We start from the raw sequence: 22,371 nt of genomic DNA, 5'->3' as shown, positions 1-22,371 counted from the left end.
TCTGTTCAAGCTTAACGCTCCTCTCCACACAGCCGCCTTGGAGATACAGAATTATAGTGGAAGATAGGAAATAAATATTTATTTTTGTTTAATTTCTCGTAGTTTAATGTCCAAAAAAGAGACCCTGAAAACTAAAACATTTGCCCAGTGCCATATGATGCCTGATTGAATACGCAGGAAATCTGGAACTAAAAAAATAAAAACATATGGTTTACCAATCCCTGTGTTACTCATATTTGCATCAGACACAGAGACAAGTGTAGCATATGTTCTTAGACAAAGCCAAAAACGAAAATAGTTCATCTAAAAATAAGTAACAATTTAAATTTGAAAGCATAAAGATCTACAACCAATGTTGCAGAAATAAAAAAACAATCAGTTTTGTGGTGGTCCCATTCTGTGTGTCGGTGAGCTGACCCAGTTCTGACAGCAGGTGGCGATACAAGCTACACACACACACACACACACACACACACACACACACACACACACACACACACACACACACACACACACACACACACACACACACACACACACACACACAGCGGTTTGTATTCCTACCAATATTAGGACTTTGTATGGATTTACATTCATTTAGTAGCTACATTTATGCTGAACAGAAACACTTTACCAGTCTATTCCTAAGCCCAACCCTTAAGCAAAATTTACACAACATCTCTAAATCTAGTAGAGCGCAGCAGAACTGCAAAAAAACGTTCTCACTAAATGACCTTCCTTTGTTGGTGAATATTGTGAAAGTGGTTCTCTATATGTACAATGAGCCAGTAAAGTTTGCCTGTTGTGCAGGTGGTTAGCAATCAATTTATGAGTTTTCCTTATTACAATAATGTTTCCTTCTTTCCAACAAAGTAAAACTGGTTTGCATGCATCCATTTTTATTTAAACTTGATTCAAATCACTGTTCCTGATTTATTTAAGGTTAACAGCCAAAACACACAAATCATTTTAAAATGTATATTTTAAAAAGCTTCTTTAGAAATAGCTTTAAGTCTATTTCAAATGCAGTGGGCATGGAGATGAAAAGGGAAATGAAAAATTAAAAATGGATGAGAGTTAGGTTGCATAGTGACAAAGCGCAGCAAATGGCGCCTAAAGGTGGGGCGCAGAGGGGTTGTACATACATATATATCTATATATATATATACATAAGGAAGCTGAATATTTCTATTCAGCTTCCTTCCTTCTCCTATTATCATTATTCAACATTTACAAAATTTTACAAATTGGATTGGAGCCGGACTGGGGCTCCACAATCTTGAGCCAAGAAAACCAGCACAAAACTATAAGACAGAGGCATTTACTTATAACTCAACTCTGAAAAAAGCAGGAATAGTTCCATCCTTCGACCTGGTAGAGAAAACAAGAAGATTATGTACTGGAGTGCCGTTGTCCGGCATTGAACTTTTACAATCGTTGCATTTGCCAACAGAAGTAAAATCCTGTTCAACACAAACGCCCCACAATGAATTTAGATACGGCAATATGCCTCTATTGCCACTTCCAGATTTTGCGGAAGTGAGGCCTAGAAGCTATTGAGGCACTTAGCTGTTGACGGGTTAAAATTTAAACTTAATGAAACTTGAGAAATTGAGGTTTATAGGTAAGGTAAGTAAGGTTAAGGTAAGGTAATTTTATTTATATAGCATATTTTCAGCAACAAGGCAATTCAAAGTGCTTTACATGAGATCTGTTATTTGTATTGTTGAGAAAGAGTGACTACTTCAACACCGATGGACCAAAAATGTGCCAACCCGTGGAGCAGAAAATTAGCTAACACAAGTGATCAGACTTTACTTTTTTTATTCTTTTTTAGCGCTAAAAAAGGAGACGCTTACCCTCACAGACTAGATGTGAATGTGACCGACTCTATACAGCATCTGATCAAAAACGGGAAGATTTGTTGCTAATACTCTAAGAACACGCCCAGTGGTCATTCAATGTCTTACATCAGTTTTGCATCAATTAAGTTTCTATTTCCTTTGAGACGGGAGTCTGAAGATGGTTCAGTTTCTGTATCTGTTACAAATACAAAGGCCTTTGTGTGACAATATAGGAATGTAATGCATGAAGGCATGTGAGTGTACTTGACCTTGACCTTCCTTCCTTCGCCTATTATTATTATTGTTATTATTATTATTATTATTATTATTATTATTATTATATTATTATTATTATTATTATTATTATTATTATTGTTATTATTATTATTATTCGACATTTAAGAAATTTGACAAATGAGTTTCTTTCTGAGAGCTTCAAACTGGATTGGAGCCGGACTGGGGCTCCACAATCTTGAGTGACCAAAACCAGCACAAGCCTATAAGGTACAGGCATTCACTTACAACACGACTCTACAAAAAGCAGGAATACTTCCATCCTTCGACCTGGTAGAGAAAACCAGAAGGTTTTGTACAGGAGTGCCTTTGTCTGGCGTTGAACTTTTGCAATCTTTACATTTGCCAACAGAAGTTAAGTCCACTTCAACTCAAATGCCCCATAATGATTTCAGATATGGAAATATGCCTCTACTGCCACTTCCAGATTTTGCAGAAGTGAGGCCTAGCAGCCCATAGCCGCACTGTCTCAATCCCAGGCCTGACCAAAATACTTAACAAATCAACAAAAGTCAGATAATCCGCCCTTACTTTGGGAGACATCAAAGTAATGGCGGATACTCTGATTACTCTTGAACAGAGTAATCAGACCTCTATTCAAGAGGTCTGATTACTTCTTATACTAGATATAAGAAGTAATCAGACTTCTAGATATAAAAGACGCAGACAAGCTGATCAGCAAAAAATAGGGAAAATAGCAGGCGCCACAAGGATTAAAAGTAAAAGAGATGGGGAACTTAAAGGCACAATGGCAGTAATTTTACAGTTTGAAAATGTTATGCCAGAAAATATCCAGCTAGGATACGTGAACTACAGAGTTAGAGAGTACACCCCCAAACCCCTCAGATGTTTTACTTGCCAAAGAATGGGACACGTTGCAAAGGACTGCAAAGGAAAACTTAGGTGTGCAAGATGTGGAGGTCCACATGAATATGAAAAGTGCGATAAAGATACTAAAATCAAATGTTGTAACTGTGGAAGAGATCATAGTGCAGCATATGGTGGATGTAAAATACAAAGGGAAGCCAGAGAAGCTCAAAGAATCAAAATAACAGAAAGAGTTTCATATGCTGAAGCTTTAAAAAGAGTAAGGACAGATGACTCAAGAGAAATGAGGTCAGGAGAAATAGGTCAAAGAAACACAACTTGGAATTCAAATCAAGGGCAGAATGATCAGAGACAAATCTTGGTACCAATGACAAATATACAAAAAGCATAAATGTAGAGTGGATGAAAATTCAATGGTGGTGAAAACAGACACAAATAATACACATGCCCAATAAAATGTAGTTGAAGAAATGATGGATGAAAGGTCATTAGTACAAGAGTAAATATACATAAAAATACAGATTCATGTCTAGATGTTACATTAATAACTGATTGTCTTGTTAGTTCATGTGAATGGGATATTAACAGGAAGTCTACATTAGGGAGTGATCACTTTCCAGTGAGTACAATAATTAATGATAGGATAAATAGGTAACAAGTGTGCCGTTACTGGTGCATGTCTGATGCAAAGACTTTCTAACATCTTTCTCATGTCACAACTCTGAAGACCGAAGGACGTTGTCAGGAGGTTTAATGACAATTAAAAAGGTAAAACCGAAATCAAGACAAAGAAATACAATAAATATGTGATCATATGGAGCATAAAATACACTACATTCAATTACTACCGAACATCACATCTATATGCGTACATCTAGGCTACCACCTGCGCACCCGATAACCTCGCGACAACCTCGCAACCTAATTAACATAACAAGCATACTCTACCTTAAAACAACATATTAGAGCGCTATCTCTAGACAGAAACAATGTTACAAAGTTACAAACTTAATACGTACCCGCAATGCAACAACACATGAAAGATTTCAACAGTAATTTACACCAACGGACACCAACGGTGTTTATTTCTACCGTTTAATAACCGTTTTTTGTTGAGAATAACAAAAAACCTGCTACGTTGTAGTACCTGAAAATAACATGAGAGGGCAGGCTTTCTCCCTTTTTGTCTTGTAAACGTACTAAAAAACAGCATTTATAACTTCAAAACAGAACACTCCCCGTCTGGAGTGAATAAACGCCACAAATTGGGTTTTTAGCAAAAAAAAAAAAAAAAAAGAAAAAGAAAAAGAAAAGAAACAAATATCTTATGAAGGAACCAAAACTGCAATTTCTGAGATAGGTCTTACAAATATTTTTGAACCATCTGCTTTGGCTACCTTAACTTCTAATTTACATCCTCTATCATCTTTGCTTGGAAACACCTGAGTTATGAGTCCAAGAGGCCATTCATTTCTTGGTGTAGCGTCCCAGTTGAAAAGATGGTCTCTCTAACTGATGGTTCACGTTTCTTTACTCAACAGCCTTTGTACACGAACACACCGTAAGATCTACAAACATACAAATAAAATACCATTAGTAACTCTTAGTGGTTCTAATCTTTTACCTTTACCTATAAACCTTACTTTATGTAATATCATTAAATTTACAACACATGTATTTAATTAACTATAAAATTTCTATATTACAAATGAACTAAAACGTATTCCAACTGTTTCAACTGTTCAACAAAACCCCCACGTTGTTCCCTCATCAACCAAGTGCTAGCTAATTGATTGTCTGGATCTTAATTGGACTATTCCTTAGTTATCTCCCCTCAACCGTGACTCGTATGCTCGCTCACTCTCTGCACTATGCCCAAAACAGCCAACCATCAGTTACCATCAGAAGTTTGTGTAGATCGCCTAGCAACCTTGTCCCCCCCTCAAATCAAAACATCGGTCAAAAGGTAACAAACAACTCCCGACCAAATGAGGAAACAACAACACCAAAACAAAAACAAACAAACAAAAAAACCAAATATGTATATGTATCAATAAAATCATTTACACTTGGTACTTGACTGTCTTTGAGTACGACGACACTTCCTAAACTCACATTAAGTTAGTTGGATTGCCACTTGCCACGTGACTGGAGAGTAGGAAGAAATTCTTTCTTCCACTTGTCCCAGAAGACATTTGACAGGTGCTGCACCTGACGCCACTGGTGTCTGTAAATGTCCGAAGCTGTGAAGTGGCCAGCTGGAGCCTGAAGAGGGATAACTTTCTGGGTTAGAAGAGCAGCAGGAGTCAAGATGAAAGGGTCCCTTGAGTCTGAAGAGACTGGGACAAGAGGTCTTGCATTTACAATAGCTGCCACCTCTGCCATGAAGGTGATGAGAACATCATCAGTGAGTTTTGTGGTCTTGAGTTTAAAAGCATAAGAGTCCAAAATTCTCCGGGCCAGGCCTATCATTCTTTCCCACGACCCGCCAAAATGGGAAGCATGCGGTGGATTGGAAGTCCAAGTACATCCATTTTCCTTTAAGTAGATCTGTAGAGCTGCATTATCCAAGTTTGAGGGGATTTTCAGTTCCTTACATGCACTGACGAAATTAGTACCCCGATCAGAATTAATAGTTTTTACAGGTCCTCTTATAGCCAGAAACCGTCTAAATGCAAAGCTAGATATGTCGAGTGAGTCTATCACCTTGATGTGAACTGCCCTAATGCTCAGGCATGTAAAAATGACAGCCCACCTTTTGTTTTGGTTCACACTTCCTCTGGTACTTCGATAAGACACAAACCATGGGCCGAACACATCTGAGCCAACACGTCTTGTAATGGAGGGTCCGTTACAAGACGGTCTGGAGGGAGTTTTGACATTTTTTGTGTGCTGAGGGGAGCCCAAAGTCTTTTGCAGGTTACACAATTGTAAATGATTGTGCTCACCTTTCTTTTGCCAACCACTATACACCATCCTGTAGAGCATATACAAGCAACCTTGATGATGAACTTGACTGTGATATTGCTTTATGAGAAGAACTGCAGCATGGTGGTGGCCTGGAACTAGAAGTGGGTTCTTTTCACAGTGAGTCAAGTTTGAGTTAGCGAGTCCTTCCAGAGAAACCAGGACTCTTCCTTTTCTGGAGGTAATGGAGCATCCCAGTCTCCATTTTCAACTGTGAGTTCACGTAGAATAGACTTTCCCTGTATAGGGATTGGCGCTACAAAACCTAATGGATCATAAAGGGTGTTAATCAGGGGTGAAAGTAAGGGTGTACGCAGGGGCGGATCTAGCTGGGTGGCAGGGGTGGCAGTTGCCACCCCAAACGAGAGCCTCGCCACCCCTGTTGCCACCCCAGCTAGCGACAATGAATTCAATAAATAGTTATGGCAAATCGGACATTAAGCGCATGAAACTCTTTTATCCCCGACAACATTGAATGCACCACAATGTAACCTGACACCCACTGCTAAGTAGCGGGAAGTGCGAGAGAAGGACAGAGCGCGAGGCAGCAGCATTGATAGATGTATATGTTACTGGACTGGACATTATGTGATTTATCGTAAGTCACACATGCGCCATTGCTGTCCACTGAGTCAGGAAACTACTACAATCATATAATCATAATAACGGACGCAATGTTTAGTAGTTAATTCAACCATAGATAATGGTAATAAGGGCTTCAGATTTCACAGGTGAGGAAAACGTTTTAATTTAAATAAAACATTGAACAAGTGAGCAGTGGGTCAGTTATACTAGCCTAACTGTTGTTAGCCTGCTACTGACTTTGATAACCTTAGCTTGAGCTGCGCAGTTCGGTGTGTTTTGGTTCCGTTGGCACTAAACCAGGTCAACCCGCCCACCACGTCATCAGTAGAGCAGCTGTTTATTAAATCAGCTAATCAACCGCCGCTGTGCTCAGGCGAAAACTTATTAATAATCACAATATAGACATTAAGCCTGACAGCATAATGTAACAGACTGGATGTTCTGTTTTAGTGTTTTTGCTACTTTTTTGTGTGGGAAATGTTTGTTTTTTGGTGTTGATTCCCCTGATCAGTAATCTCTGCTCTATGTGCTCGTTGAGCTGTTGTCTGTCGGTCGCCATGGCAACGGGTCCGCGTAAAGCGACACACAGAGCGAGAAAAGGCAGAATAAAAGTTGTTGGAGCTATTTTTTCTTTATTTCATTATCCATTTGAATTTTGTTACTTTATTCTTAAATTTCTAATTTTTTTTTTATTATTTACAGAGTTTATTTGAAGGTTGATAATTGTTGATTTTATTTATTTTTTTGTTTTATTATTTTTCTTATTTATTTTCTAAATTTAGACAGAAAGTAATGTGGGTCAGTCCACTTTCTATAAGTGCATGGGCCTGGAGAAGGACCCCCAGGCATTTGGGTTTGGGACCGATGGTTTTTAAAAGTGGTAGCATGAGAACAAATGAAGGTTTGATGTCTGTAATTGTTTGGTGAAAAAGGAAAATAAATCACCAAGAACCTGTGTCCAGAATCATGACCCCAGTGCCTTAGTAGTGGCTTGGTGGAACTTTTATTGGATGTTTGGCTTGGCGAACAGTCAGAAGTGGTTCTGTTTGGTTCTTCACCTGTTTATCAGCTTTATTGTACCTTTATTGTGACGCACTGCAGCCGCTGCAATTCCTAAAACAAGCGACAAAAACTGAGCTAATCCCGTGTTCTAAAAACATGGTGATATTTATAACAGTCGTCAAACTACGGCTCCTACAGCATATTAAAAATAAAACAATTGACCAATATAAGTAGATATTCGCCCTTTCTTGTATCTTGACAGAACTAAGAGAAACTAAACTGTTTATAGATTTATATCATGGAGAATTTATCAAACATCAGTTTTCTAATCTTTATTTTAAGTCGTATATCCAATAACAAATGATGGCGCTACTAATATTTTTGTGACAGATTTCTCCTTGTCCTGTATTGGGATAAAATGGTTTTCTGGACATAATGTATGTCAATTGGTATGCATATCAGTAATGCATATCAATTAGCAGGAGAATGAAAGACGTAAAAATAATTAACTATACTACATTAAGAAATTGTATTTAAGCCTCGGTGCCACATGAAGCTAATTTTGAAACATCCATCCATCCATCCATTTTCTTCCGCTTATCCGGGGTTGGGTCGCGGGGGCAGCAGCTTCAGAAGGGAGGCCCAGACTTCCCTCTCCCCAGCCACTTCTTCCAGCTCCTTCGGAGGAATCCCAAGGCGTTCCCAGGCCAGCCGAGACAACTGGCTCCTCTCGACATGGAGGAGCAGCGGCTCTACTCTGAGTCCCTCCCGGATGACCGAGCTTCTCACCCTATCTCTAAGGGAGAGCCCAGCCACCCTGCGGAGGAAACCCATTTCAGCCGCTTGTATCCGTGATCTCGTTCTTTCGGTCATGACCCAAAGCTCATGACCATAGATGAGGGTGGGAACGTAGATCGACCGGTAAATCGAGAGCTTCGCTTTTTGACTCAGCTGTCTCTTCACCACGACGGACTGGTATAGCGCCCGCTTCACAGCAGACGCTGCCCCAATCCGCCTGTCGATTGGGGCAGCGGATTGTCCATCACGAACACCATGTTCAGGCATAAGGGCGTCCATATGTGCACTTGGCACCAGGACGCCCTAGGCCGCAGTTCAATGATTGACTTTGTCATCGTCTCATCGGATTTGCAGCCGTATATCTTGGACACTCGGGTGAAGAGAGGTGCGGAGCTGTCCACTGACCACTACCTGGTGATGAGTTGGCTCCGGTGGTGGGGGAGGAAGCCGGTCAGACCTGGCAGGCCCAAACGTGTAGTGAGGGTCTGCTGGGAACGTCTGGCGGAGTCCCCTGTGAGACGGAGCTTCAACTCTCATCTCCGGCAGAACTTCGAGCACGTCCCGGGGGAGGTAGAGGACATTGAGTCTGAGTGGACCGTGTTCCGTACCTCCATTGCCAAGGCGGCCTATCGGAGCTGCGGCCCCAAGGTTGTTGGTGCCTGTCGTGGCGGCAACCCTCGAACCCGTTGGTGGACACCTTCGGTGAGGGATGCTGTCAAGCTGAAGAAGGAGTCCTACCGGGCCTTTTTGGCCTGTGGGACTCCAGAAGCAGCTGATGGGTACCGGCGGGCAAAACGGCATGCGGCTCGGGATGTCGCTGAGGCAAAAACTCGGGTGTGGGAGGAGTTTGGAGAGGCCATGGAGACAGACTTCCGTACTGCTTCGAGGCGATTCTGGTCCACCATCCGGCGTCTCAGCAGGGAGAAGCAGTGCAGCACCAACACTGTTTATAGTGGGGATGGTGTGTTGCTGACCTCAACTCGGGACGTTGACATGCCTTCTGTTGAGGAAGCTGAGCATGGGGACTCTGGGTTGGGCTCTCCAATCTCTGGGGACGAGGTCGCCGAGGTGGTCAAAAAGCTCCTCGGTGGCAGGGCCCCGGGGGTGGATGAGATCCGCCCGGAGTTCCTTAAGGCTCTGGATGTTGCAGGGTTGCGTTGGCTCACGCGACTCTGCAATATCGCATGGACATCGGGGGCAGTTCCCCTGGATTGGCAGACTGGGGTGGTGGTCCCCCTGTTTAAAAAGGGGGACCGGAGGGTGTGCTCCAATTACAGGGGGGTCACACTCTTAAGCCTCCCTGGTAAGGTCTATTCAGGGGTCCTGGAGAGGAGGGTCCGTCGGATAGTCGAACCTCGGATTCAGGAAGAGCAGTGTGGTTTTCGTCCTGGTCGTGGAACACTGGACCAGCTCTACACCCTCAGCAGGGTCCTGGAGGGTGCATGGGAGTTCACCCAACCAGTCTACATGTGTTTTGTGGACTTGGAGAAGGCGTTCGACCGTGTCCCTCGGGAGGCCTTGTGGGGGTACTCCGGGAGTATGGGGTACCGGGCCCTTTGATACGGGCTGTCAGGTCCCTGTCAGAGTCTGGTCCGCATTGCCGGCAGTAAGTCGGGCTCGTTTCCGGTGAGAGTTGGACTCCGCCAAGGCTGCCCTTTGTCACCGATTCTGTTCATTACTTTTATGGACAGAATTTCTAGGCGCAGCCGAGGTGTTGAGGGGATCCGTTTTGGTGGCCTTAGGATCGCATCTCTGCTTTTTGCGGATGATGTGGTCCTGTTGGCTTCATCGGAACGTGATCTGCAGCTCTCACTGGAGCGGTTCGCGGCCGAGTGTGAAGCGGTTCGCGGCCGAGTGTGAAGCGGTTCGCGGCCGAGTGTGAAGCGGCCGGGATGAGACTCAGTGCCTCCAAATCCGAGGCCATGGTCTTGAGCCGGAAAAGGATAGAGTGCCTTCTCCGGGTCAGGGGGTCGTCCTGCCTCAAGTGGAGGAGTTTAAGTATCTGGGGATTTTGAAACAATGCAAGTTAAAAACAATATTTCGTATTGTTTTTAAAACAATTAAAACAATTGTATTAAAAACAATATATATATATGTTATATATATGCTGCCACCCCTGAAAAAGTCCCTACCACCCCATAAATATTTTTCTAGATCTGCCCCTGGGGGTACGGCAGGGTACTGCGTACCCCTAAAAGATTTAGCAGGGGTCCGTCGGATAGTCGAACTCTTTTGCAGTACCTGCAAAAGAAGGGAGCGGCTGTCAGCAATAAAAAATCAGTGGATTCACTGTGCAGCCCTGAGTTCACCCACTAATCAGCCGTGAGTGAGTAGTTTTTCAAGAACAATCTGAAACACGACTTCATCAGTTAATAAATAACTTTTTTTCCCATTTTATATTGTTTCTGAACTGTTCGTGCTTTGCTAGAGCAGCGGTGCAATATGTCGATCGCGGAAGGTTTTGAGTCGATCTCGGCATCAAGTGACAAACTGAACGCAGCCAGGACGCTGAGACCAGCACGTCCTCCTCTGGCTTAAAACGTTAAAACGTTCGTAACTCTATTAAAGAACAACAGAAAAATCAACAAAACGTGTTCAAATTAATGACCCAACAACAATAATAATCTCAGTGATTATTGTTTCAACAAGGTGTTGCGCAATTCTGTGCGTTTCTGTTCCATTATCAAAATAACGAGCAGAGCAGGAATTTAAAATGAACTAATCAACCTCCGCTGTGTTGATCGCAAAATAAATATCAAGCCTGCAAACCTGATATCGTAACGGACTGAATGTTATATTTTTTAACGTAATCTCTGGAGTTGTTCTGCCATTGTTATGGCAGGAGGTTGCCATAACAACGGGTATGCTTAAATTACAGAAAGAGACGGAAAGTAAAAAGGTGCGAGTGGTTTAGAGTTGATCATCTGTTCTGTGGTTCATCACAGCCGCTGTAGTTTCTGAACATTCAATAAACAACAAACTTGGACTAATTACCTCGTTCTTTGTGGGTATACGTCATTTATAAGAAATATCAAACACGGTAAATATGTTTCATTAAGTATTAAACAAACAAATGGCTTCTTCCGCGATAATTATGTGAAATTAAATTGTCTAATATAAAAAAATAGTTTGGTGCGGTCGGGCTGAGAGTCTGAGAGGCTTTTCCTTTATCAAACAATTTTTTTGCCTCTTATTTAGTGGAAATATTGATGTTGAGATTTTCTCCAAAATAATAACCTTTTTCAACCTTTATAGCTCCACTGTTGAAAATGAGAAGCTAACATTCACAAATGACATTGAAATAAAATCCAGTCCAACATCTGGTTTGAGGTGATTCCTCTGGAACTTGTTGGAGGAAAAATATCCCAACTTCAGAAGATGAGCTTTAACTTAACAGAGCTCTGTGGTTCCTCCTATCAGTATGAGAGTCAGAATGAGGAGGCATCATGTTAGGAAGAGAAGTGGAAGCTGCAGGATCTTCAGAACAAACAGGTCATGATGCTGGGCTACTGATTATCCCTCTGTATGGACACAGGATCAATAGAACCAGTTTAAAAGCTAAATAAATGGCTATATGCCAGACATGGAAAACTGGGATGCTCTCCATGCCATGATGTTCAGAATTTAGGTCTCATGGCATCTCAAGCTGTCAACATTGAAGCCAGTGGGCTGAAGGAAATACAGCTTTATTTTGTAGCAATTCAAGAGCTACCAATATACTACTTTAGGCCTCTGTGGAAAATCTTTTAGGTGTTATGTTTTAATGAGGGGTAGATACACTTTTGGGTTTTGCTCATGGCCATCTATTTATATCAATTTATTTTATACTGTTGTTCCAGGTATCAAATTTCAATGTTTTTGATTTCACACAACACTGTTAAAACAAGCACTTGTTTAAATATGTATGTTTTATGTGTATACTGTAATGATTAATTATTTAGATAATAATAAATCTATAATTATCTAAAATTATTGTTAGGTGTTCATTAGTGCTGTTGTACTGTCACTGTTCCTTTAAGTTAGGAGGCATTTTCTGGTTACACAAAGACTGTTGAGACACTTTTGAGAGGGAGCGGGTTGTTGATTAAGGACTAAAAGTGTTGACTTTATTATCGGCTGTCCTGGTATTGTTCAACTTTAATAAATTAATGTTCAGAGCAAATTGTTTATCTGGTGCTTAGTTCTCCTAACAGAACATTATAATACATCAGAAAATTATTTGTCAACGAGTCACACATCTCAACTCCTTAACAAATGAAAAAAAAAATAATATTACATATATATATATAAATTTTCTTTACAACCTTGTCCCTCAGTGGGGTCAGGAGGGTTGCTGGTGTCTCTCCAGCTAATGTTCCAGGTGAGAGGTGGGGTCACCCTGGACAGGTTGCCAGTCTGTTGCAGGGCAACACAGAGACACACAGGACAAACAACCACACACACACACACACACACCTAGGGACAATTTATACAGACCAATTAACCTAACAGTCATGTTTTTGGACTGTGGGAGGAAACCGGAGTTCCCGGAGAAAACCCACGCACGCACAGGGAGAACATGGAAACTCCATGCAGAAAGACCTGGGCTGGGAATTGAACCCAGAACCTTCTTGCTGCAAGGCAACAGCTCTACCAACTGCGTCACTGTGCAGCCCCGCAATCTCTAATCAATTTTAGCAATTCATATATCAAAATCTTCTACTTCCTTTGATCCTTTATGCTTTTGGTTTTGCTATGTTTCACTTCTTCAACTATTTCTGGCTTTGTACTAATTTCTGCTTCTGCTAGTTTTTGTTTTTACTGTTTCACTGTTTAATTGTTTCAACCATTTCTGGCGTTGAACTAATTTCTGCTTCTGCTAGTTTATGTATTTTGCTGTTTCACTGTTTCAATGTTTTGTACTAATTTCCACTTCCAATGATAATTATGCGTTTTCTTAAGCTCTGTTTCACTTTTTTGACTTTTTCAAATAATTCAGGTTGCACACAGACTCCTGCTTCTTCTGCTGAATTCTTCTAAATTTCAGCACGTAAACTTTTTCTACAATGTATTACTGTAGCTTTCTTCTGTTTTTCTACATCTTAATCTTTGTTTTTATGTTTCTTGTATTTCTCCATCAATCATTCTGCAAATATACATTCTCACGGCTGTTTCGCTAAGAACAGCTATTTTTCTAGTTTTGTTTGTATTTACTTTTAACTCATGTAAACCACTTTGAATTGCCTTGTTGCAGAAAATATGCTATATAAATAAAATTATCTTACCTTACTTACTTTACTTTACCTTACATGTTGAGGCCTAGAAGCCTCATCAGCTTCTAGGCCTCACTTCATCAAAATCTGGAAGTGGGAAGAGACGCATATTACCATATCGAAAAACATTACGGGGCGTTTGTGTTGAGCAGGATTTCATTTCAGTTGGTAAATGCAGCGATTTTAAAAGTTCAACGCCAGACAATGGCACTCCAGTACAAAATCTTCTTGTTTTTTCAACCAGGTTGAAAGTTGGAATTATTCCTGCTTTTTTCAGAGTTGTGTTATATGTAAAGGCGTCTATCTTATAGTTTTGGGCTGGTTTTCTTGGCTCTAGATTGTTGATCCCCAGTCCAGCTCCAATCCAATTAGAAAATCTCAAAAATAACTCATTGTAAAATCTCTCGAACGTCGAATGATGATAATACGCGAATGAAGCTGAATACAAATAACAGATCTTATGTATGGATATATATACAACCCCTCTGTGACGTCACAGGACAGTTTACTTATCTAGCCACGTCACTGGTGTGTTGCATAGGCCCAAGGCAGCTGACGTCAGCAAGGTGACATGACAGGCTGAAGCTCGAACGTCATGTCACGTGAGTTGGAGCGGATTGCAGAGAAGAGAAGGAGGCGGAAATGGGCCCTTCAACTACAGACGTATTCACGTTTTATTCGTGTGTACGCTCCCAACTAACAACATAGAATTGTTTGTGAATAAATAATATAATGTCCCTTTTCCACCGGCTCTCCTTCAGCAGCCCGGCTCCTGTAGCAAGGATCTGTAGTACGGTGCTGCCTCCTGGCGGTGGGGGGGTATAGCGCCCCACCAGTGGCGCAACTACACATTATTCAAGTGGATGCGAAAACATAAATCGGCTTCAACTTCTCATTTACGTAAATGGATGGAGAAAATAATAGTCAGTAGATTAGGTTATGTTCTTGAGCATAAGAAACTAATGAATGGATACCAGTGTGGCTTTCGAACAGGGAGATAAACTATGGATCCTCTAACTAGAGTAAGTAATGACATAGAGAAAGCTTTAAAAATGAAGGAGGTAATGATTATAGTATTTTTTGATATAGAAAAAGCATATGATTCACTCTGGAGAGAAGAATTACATATAAAAATTAATCAGGTGGGAATTAGTGGAAAGATGTATAATTGGATAGCAATTTTTTTGCTGGATAGAAAAGAGTTAAGATTGGGAATGATTATTCAAAAGAGTTTAATGTGGAAAATGGGATACCTCAAGGTAGTGCAATTAGTCCAATCTTATTTAATATAATGACCGTTTTTCTGATACAGATAAATGTATAAATTCTGCACTGTATGCACATGAGACTCCAAATGGCACACTTGGACACTTGCACATCCTCAAAAACAAAAATGTCCAAAGTGACATTTCATTTTTGTGCCATTTTGATCAATCTTGGAATTCACAAGCAGAATACTTTATTCTACAGATTTATTGTATTTTCCAGTTCATACATTCAACACTCAATGTGTATTTACAAGAAATAAAACAGAAAAATCTGGATGAAGCAAAATTTTTCTATTTCTTTTGTGTTTCAAATGTAATAGCTACAAACTACTTTAAAGTATTAAAGTAAAATACTTTAACTTACAGTTAATGTATTTTTGACTGCAAAAATATAAAATTTAGCTTGTCATCTTCATAAAGAGACCATGCTTTTGCATATACTCCAAATTGTTCAAGAACATCAGCTGATTTAACTTGGGTATACCTTTTCAGGCGGTTTTAGCACTGCCAGGTGTTAAATGACAGCACAGAGCAGCGTGAATGCAAACTATAATTCTGAAAATGTAACAAATGTTGCAATTTTAGTCCCCAATTGAACTGAGTCTACTGGACTCTCCGGTCTGAATACACCCTAAAAGAAAATATTCTACAATCTGCACCTGCAGAAAGAGAAGTGAGAAACTGCATAGATTTTCACAGAGGGAAATGAGTTTGTATCTATATCTAACAGCAACAGCACAAAAACTAAAGTAAAACTTTTAAAATATGCCCTATAAAAAAGCATGTTACAAATATAGTTTCATTTTGCCTTATCTGCACAAATTATTTTAAGGTGGGAGGACAAGCAGCAAGAGAAAAATCAAAGTATTTACTCAGAATGTATCAAATTTACTTGAATATGTACATTATGAAAAATGAAGTATTATTCAGTAATCCTTCTGAATCACAACTCTTACAGCATTTTATTTTATTTTGTTTTTACTCAGATCACTTTGTAGCTTGAATTATAAAACATGTTACAAACAGACTTAAACATGGTAAAAAATGTTTGTTTTTTTTTGGTTTCACATTTTCATTTTGTGCATACAGAACTTAGCAAATAATGTCAGAAAATTAACTGAACATTAATGATACAATGTTTGTTTCTAATTCCAGATTTCTATTCTGTAATAGATTAAAGGCCTACTTCCCCTTTCGGATTATATTTGATCTGGTTTAAAATGTAAAATAAATAGATGGGTGGAGTTCAGATTGGATCCTTAACCTGTTCTTCCTCAAACCTGATTTGATTTAATAAAACAGGGTTTGGTTACGAGAGGTCACTTTACCTGACACGCATGTTTCTGAACTGTGAAGTGAGAATTAACCCACAAAATGATAGAGAGAGCACACAAACACCGAAAGGCAAAATCTAGGTTTTGACCACCATATTATGGATGTTTATCACTGATAATTACATACAGATGGATATTTAAAACACTTTAAAAGAACAAGCCGCTTGGCATGATTTCTAAAAAAAAAAAAATCCTCCTGCAAGCAAACTTTTCAAAACTTTTTTTTTTTCCACAAATCTACGTTCAGCTAACTGACCATGAGCAGTGACTAAGATGTTTCCTCATTCTCAGCAGCTAGATGGCAAACATTAACTCTACATGTGCTTTATTTTTCACATCATTCAAGCAATCACACAGAAGAAGCCATGAATGGATCTGCTTGTAAGGACAATGACATGACGGGAAAGTCGGATAAAAGAACAACAAACCTTCATCATGGCTGTTTTTATTAACCAGGAGAAGCAGACTTTGCTGCTTGACTGTAGGCTAAACCAATATTTGTACCCATGAGTGGGCAAATAGTCCTACTGGGACAGAACATTGCAGTCACGCATGCACACCCCACACACAAAAAGAAACGTGCACAAAACCCTCAGAAGCCCCTCCAGACTCTTACTGGGGAGGAGATTTTTTTATGACAGCTGACAGATACAATACAAGAGATTCCTCACATCTTAGACGTATCCTGTTATCTTATTGAATGAAAAACTGGACATTAAATGCTAACAACCAGGAAATGCAACATGATTTTTTTTCGATTTACATTTTTGGTTCTTGCTTTAAACTTCTTAACTGTCTACAACAGGCCAGCAGGTAAGTTCATTAAGTTCAAAGGTAATTAACCTTTAAGACTGAATATTGTCTTTCCAGGACATCTATCCAGTTAAATTTTACAGAGCTAAGTGTATTAATGTCATCCTAAAAGAAAAAGGCACATAATCAGAAGATGTTAATATGGATGAAGATACTTTACATAAAAATGGACAATATTCATTATTTAACTCTTTAAAGACAGACACGAGAAACGTTTGTAAGAAAATTTACATATTTTGAAACTTTGCTGGGATAAAAAACAAATGTATTGCAGTTGGTTCATTTTTGTAATTGCAAGCAAAAATATTTGTTTTGAATGCATTATTAAAAATACATGACAAAATTAAATATGATTTAAAAAAAATTCTAGCATTACATTCTTTTTTGTCTTGTTTGTTGAAACTCCAAAGCCTTACGGGATCGGCATGGTTTGGCTGAAATCAATTTCTCCTGCATCTCCTCTGTTATGTCATTAAAAGGATCCATGTCTTCACAGAAAAAATATGTGCTTTATTTTTAAATGGGACCTGTTGTTCAAAATTCACATGTTGCACATTTTTATGTCTCCATTTGCTTCTAAAAACAGCTGAAGGTCCTAAAAAAACCCACCCAGACATTTTTTGGATGGATTTTGGTTCTTGTTCTGAACTTCTTAATTGTCTAAAGCAGGAACTTATTTTTTGGCAATAAGTTCCTGTTTGTTGGTGTCTAGAACAGTTTCAGAAACCTCCCGATTGTTGAGTCACATTGACACGCGCTACACCTTTACCTAGGAAACCCAACCCAGCCCTTCACCTTAGCAGCCCAACCGGATCTCCAGCACATTTGGTCAGCTGGTTTTACCTCTTGCATATGCTGTACAATGGCTGCTGGTGTTTTGTTGTTGACAAAACACTTGCAGGAGGCTCCACTTCTGCTTTTCAAAGATGTATGGTTGTATAATTGCGCATTTTCAGAAGCATTTAAACGTTGAGTTGGAGGGCGTGGCCAGAAGCAGATTAACTGGATTTAAAGTGACAAAACGTCCTAAAACAGCTCAAAATAGGCAGAACTGACCAGACTAAAATCTTATTGTCTAAAGAATGATTTTGTGCCAAAACATTGTCACAAAAATTGTCTATGGACCTATCCTAGCCTGTTCAAGGCAGTTTTTCCATTGAGTCCAACATTCATTTCAGTTTAAGGCTTATAATTAAGATCCAATCTCAAATCCCACAAGTGAACGTCCATAAAGTGAGTGGGTTTCTGGATCAATGACTTTACAGATCTAGAATAAACATCTGTCATATTTCTTTCAGGCGTCCACTTGCGTAACATGGAGAGCTTCATCCAAGCTGTGCAGCAGGTTGAAGACTCCAACGCTGGCCTGTTGCCCCTGGCTCTGGTTCGGGCTTTGCGGAGGACGGCTGGCCATGACGATCTGATGACCGTCCATTTCTTAGGCGCGTCGCACAATCTCAGTGACACAGATGGTTTGGAGGGATCGATCCTAAATGCAACATCCTTCAGCTTTTTTGATAAGGCCATCCACCACATTGTGACTGACAACGGTGAGGAGCGCGGAGTGGTCCTCGCTCCAGACGGCACCACGGTTGCTCTTGCACCCCTACTATTAGGGATTGAATCAGGTCTGAAAGCCAAGATGGAGGGAACAGAAGCTGTTGGGATCTTTCCTCTGTCCCTCGGTCGGACGTTGGGCCTGTCGCTGCTAAGCCTCCAGGACATCCCACCATCCATGCGTCTGGGTCCCAATGGGTGCTGGGACAACGTGGAGCAGCCAAAGGTGTTTAAGTTATCTCGGCCTGCCACTCTGGCCACAGATGCTGTTATAAACGGTGGCATGGATGGAGTTATACTGGGCAATCACCTCAGCAAGTTACCAGCGACTGAGCAGCCTCAGGCCCTCAGTGAGATCTTAAGAGGATACTATAATTTCACTCTGACTGAGAAACAAGGCATTGATGCTGTGACAAGCTACATCAGCCCAAAGAGGAGGCAACTTTCAAGGCAACTTCTGGGGCCACTTGATCTTCACGCTGAAGTGATGACGACACTAACATTGGTCTGGAAGCTGGAGGACACAGAATGGATTGCTCTGGACTCTGGTTTGGGAAACGCAGTGCAGGATGGATTAAAAACATTTATGCACAGATACCTGGGTGAGTAATGTTATCATGTCGGAGGCATTTAGGCATAAAATAAGGCTGCAAGTAAAAACTGTCTTGGAAAGGTAAGCTTTCAAAATTCGTTTTTACTTGCGCTTACTAGACAAACTGTACTTTTGTTTACTTTAGATTTTGATGTCATCTGGTGACATTGTGGATATATTTAGTAAAGAGTGCAACTTACAAAAATGTTTACATTTCCTTGAATTTTTTTAAACATTTGTAGCAAGTTTCTTATGCTACAAACAACCTTCAATGTATTTTATTGGGATTTTATATGATAGATCAACACAACAAAGTGCATGGATTTCAATTCAATCTGAACACACCACAGAGAACAATGGTAGTGGCAGCATCATGCTGTAGGGATCCTTGTATTTGGCAGAGGCAAAGAAACGGGTCAGAGTGTGAAGAAATTATGAATTAGCTAAATACTCAGCAATACCACCTAGCATAGAATAGCATAGCATAGCATAGCTTAGCATATCAAACTACAGCAAATCATAGCATAGCACACCAAGTATAGCATAACAAACCATAGCATAGCAAAGATTAAATTATCATAACATATCAAACCATACCACACAGCATAGCATAGCATAGTAAACTGTGGCATAGCAAGAAGTACCTTAAAATTTGAAGAATGTTGATTAATGTGCTGCCAAAAAATGTAGGATTAATAGAAGGCAGACTATTGGTTAGAAATATACAAAACCTCAAGATGAAAAGTTATAAATTTAGCAAAGAAATAAAACAATCATAAGCAAAGTCTCATAAAAGTTTATTTTTAAGTGAGATTTAGAAATAAGAACCGATGACGCCTGTCTCATGTGCTTTGGTAAATCGTTTGACAGATTTGCCACGGTTTCCTGAGAAGCTGTGTCACCTCTGAGTGTTGATTACATGCATGTTAATGTTAGACAAAAAAAAACCCTTAAAAACCTTTTAGTGACTTATAAAAAACTTTAGAAAGAAAGAAGAATAGGGAAGAAATATTGGTCTGGCCAATAACACCAGCAAAATTATTTTTGCATTCCACACTTTTTAGATTTAATTTGAGAAATGTTGTAAAAAATATTTAGTTTTCCTTTTGTTTTACAATAAAATATTCTGTTCTACAACATGTAGTGCCAGAAAAATGCAGTTTTTATTTTGTTGAAAGGGCAAAAATACTTTGACATTACAATGAACTGACATTTATATATAAATGATGATGTTCTGAGATGAGAACTAATTAACTGCGTCCTGAATGCAGATTGCCCTCAGATCATCCCTCGCTGCCAGTGGGGTGCGAAAGCTTCACGGGATACACCGATTCCACTCTCCCTCCCACTCAGGTTTCTCTATGTTCACCACACTTACGAGCCGTCGGCGCCTTGTTTGTCCTTCTCAAGCTGCTCCCGTAACATGAGGTCCATGCAGCGTTTTCACCAAGAAGATCGTGGATGGAATGACATTGCATATAGGTGATCAAGTTCTGAAAGTTTCACTGTGTTGCAGAATTGGAAATGAAGATTGAAACCTATACTATTGAATTACAAATATGATCATATGTTATTTTTTCTTTGACAAAGTTTGTTATGAGGGTTCACAAAGTTGAATAGTTGTGATAGTAATGAGGCTGTTTTATTTGTTTCAAATTGCATGAATTAATGAATTTTATTAAACATCACAATGAATTCGGCTCAGAAACATTCAGTGTGATCGGGACTTTATCCTCAAGCTTTAAAATAAACATTTGCCTTAATAAAACACCAGAGTCAGATCAATGTAACGCACTTCCGTCTCAGGATACAGAAACATGCCGCTAAGCATTCTGGGAAATAGTTCCCACTCCTGTCTTTTTCTTCTTTTAGTTTTTAAAGTGCTAACCTAAAAACTCTAGTTTATTCTATTCTAATAAAATGTTAACACAACTTTATGCTGTAAGTTTATCTTTCACAAACTCACATTTAGGTTCAAAATATAAAACTGTATAAATTTATTTGACTTGAAGAGTAGGAAACAGTCGACACAACTACTAAATGCAGCTCAGATGTTTGACAGTGTATGGGAACCAGTTGCCAAAACGCATCATAATTCATGTCATGATTTCTGATATATTGAATTATCTATTATCTATTATCAGCTTCGTGGTCGGATCTGACGGTTACATCTATGAAGGACGGGGTTGGAACCACGTGGGCAGACACACCAGGGGGCACAACGCCTTGGGCTACGGCGTGTCAATCATCGGAAACTACACGGCCGCACTGCCTTCTCGCCACGCCATGGACCTGCTGCGTAACCACCTGGCGCTCTGCGCTGTGAATGGAGGAGGGCTGACAGGAAACTACACCATCCAAGGCCACAGGCAGGTGGTGAACTACACCGCCTGTCCTGGAGACGCCTTGTTTTCAGAAATAAGAAGCTGGGAACATTTTAGAGAATGACACGAATTGCAGCCATTGCTGATCACAAGACTCCTAAATCTAATTTGATCGCGGATGTAGTTTGATTAATGTGAATTGGTTAATTTATCCAATGAAGAAGCATTAATTAAGACCAATGTGGTTGAAATCAGATTTTAAGCAGAAGTACTAAGAAATTATCGGGCTTTTCTTTCTTAACAAGTAATGGAGCAGAGATGGCAAAACGTTCACTATGTGATTTTAAAGCAATGTCACTTTCAGAAGAATTAAAGAAAGTTTTTGAGATCTGGTTCACTTTCTATCTAACCAACAAAATACATCACAAATAAATGGATTCCACGTTTTACGTTGTACCCCTGCTTACTGCATCTATTAAAAATAAAAACAACAACTTGATACTCTTCATCGTAGGTACACCACAGTGGATTCTTGCCTCCTGTTCTTGTAAACGTGCCCTAAGCCACGACACTTACAGTAACTCTGTAACTGCCCTGGTTTTCTTGTGAGGGATTACGTACTTTCCTTCATTTATTCATTATTAAAATCTCTACATTGCCACGCTCCATTCAACACCATAATAATCCTCGCCAGAGAACAGAAACCATCCCAGATGACTGGAAAACACTAAATGTTTGTATTTTAAGGCTTTATTTTCATCACAACAACATTCATCTACATGTTCTGCCTCCATACAGCAAATGATGTCCTGCAAATGAGCGAGCATCATCATCACTCTTGGTGACAAATGCTACTGTGGTAAAAATCTGGTTTCCTGTATTCAAAATGCATTCAAACGCTCCAACGGACAGA

The 22,371-nt window shown here is 39.9% G+C and overlaps 1 protein-coding gene across 1 annotated transcript; it reads left to right on the top strand.

Annotated features, from left to right (window-relative positions):
- The first annotated feature begins 16,721 nt into the window (after positions 1–16,721).
- LOC103467691 (N-acetylmuramoyl-L-alanine amidase-like) lies at positions 16,722–21,957 on the top strand. Its single transcript, XM_008414310.2, has 4 exons — positions 16,722–16,985; positions 18,284–19,144; positions 20,406–20,616; positions 21,279–21,957. Exons 1-4 carry the CDS (start codon positions 16,892–16,894, stop codon positions 21,580–21,582), a joined length of 1,470 nt encoding a protein of 489 aa, XP_008412532.2. The 5' UTR covers positions 16,722–16,891; the 3' UTR covers positions 21,583–21,957.
- The last annotated feature ends 414 nt before the right edge of the window (positions 21,958–22,371 follow it).

Source organism: Poecilia reticulata, chromosome 1 (assembly GCF_904066995.2).
Source record: "Poecilia reticulata chromosome 1, P_reticulata-male-v2, whole genome shotgun sequence".
Lineage (NCBI taxonomy): Eukaryota > Metazoa > Chordata > Actinopteri > Cyprinodontiformes > Poeciliidae > Poecilia > Poecilia reticulata.
Note: the sequence above shows the minus strand (reverse complement) of the source record. Positions and strands in the feature narration are given on the sequence as shown.

Coding starts and splice junctions, on each gene's coding strand:
- LOC103467691 (XM_008414310.2), top strand. CDS start 16,892: ATGCTAACAACCAGGAAATGCAACATGATTTTTTTTCGATTTACATTT. Junction 19,145..20,405: donor ATTTATGCACAGATACCTGG/GTGAGTAATGTT, acceptor TCCTGAATGCAG/ATTGCCCTCAGATCATCCCT. Junction 20,617..21,278: donor TGGAATGACATTGCATATAG/GTGATCAAGTTC, acceptor ATCTATTATCAG/CTTCGTGGTCGGATCTGACG.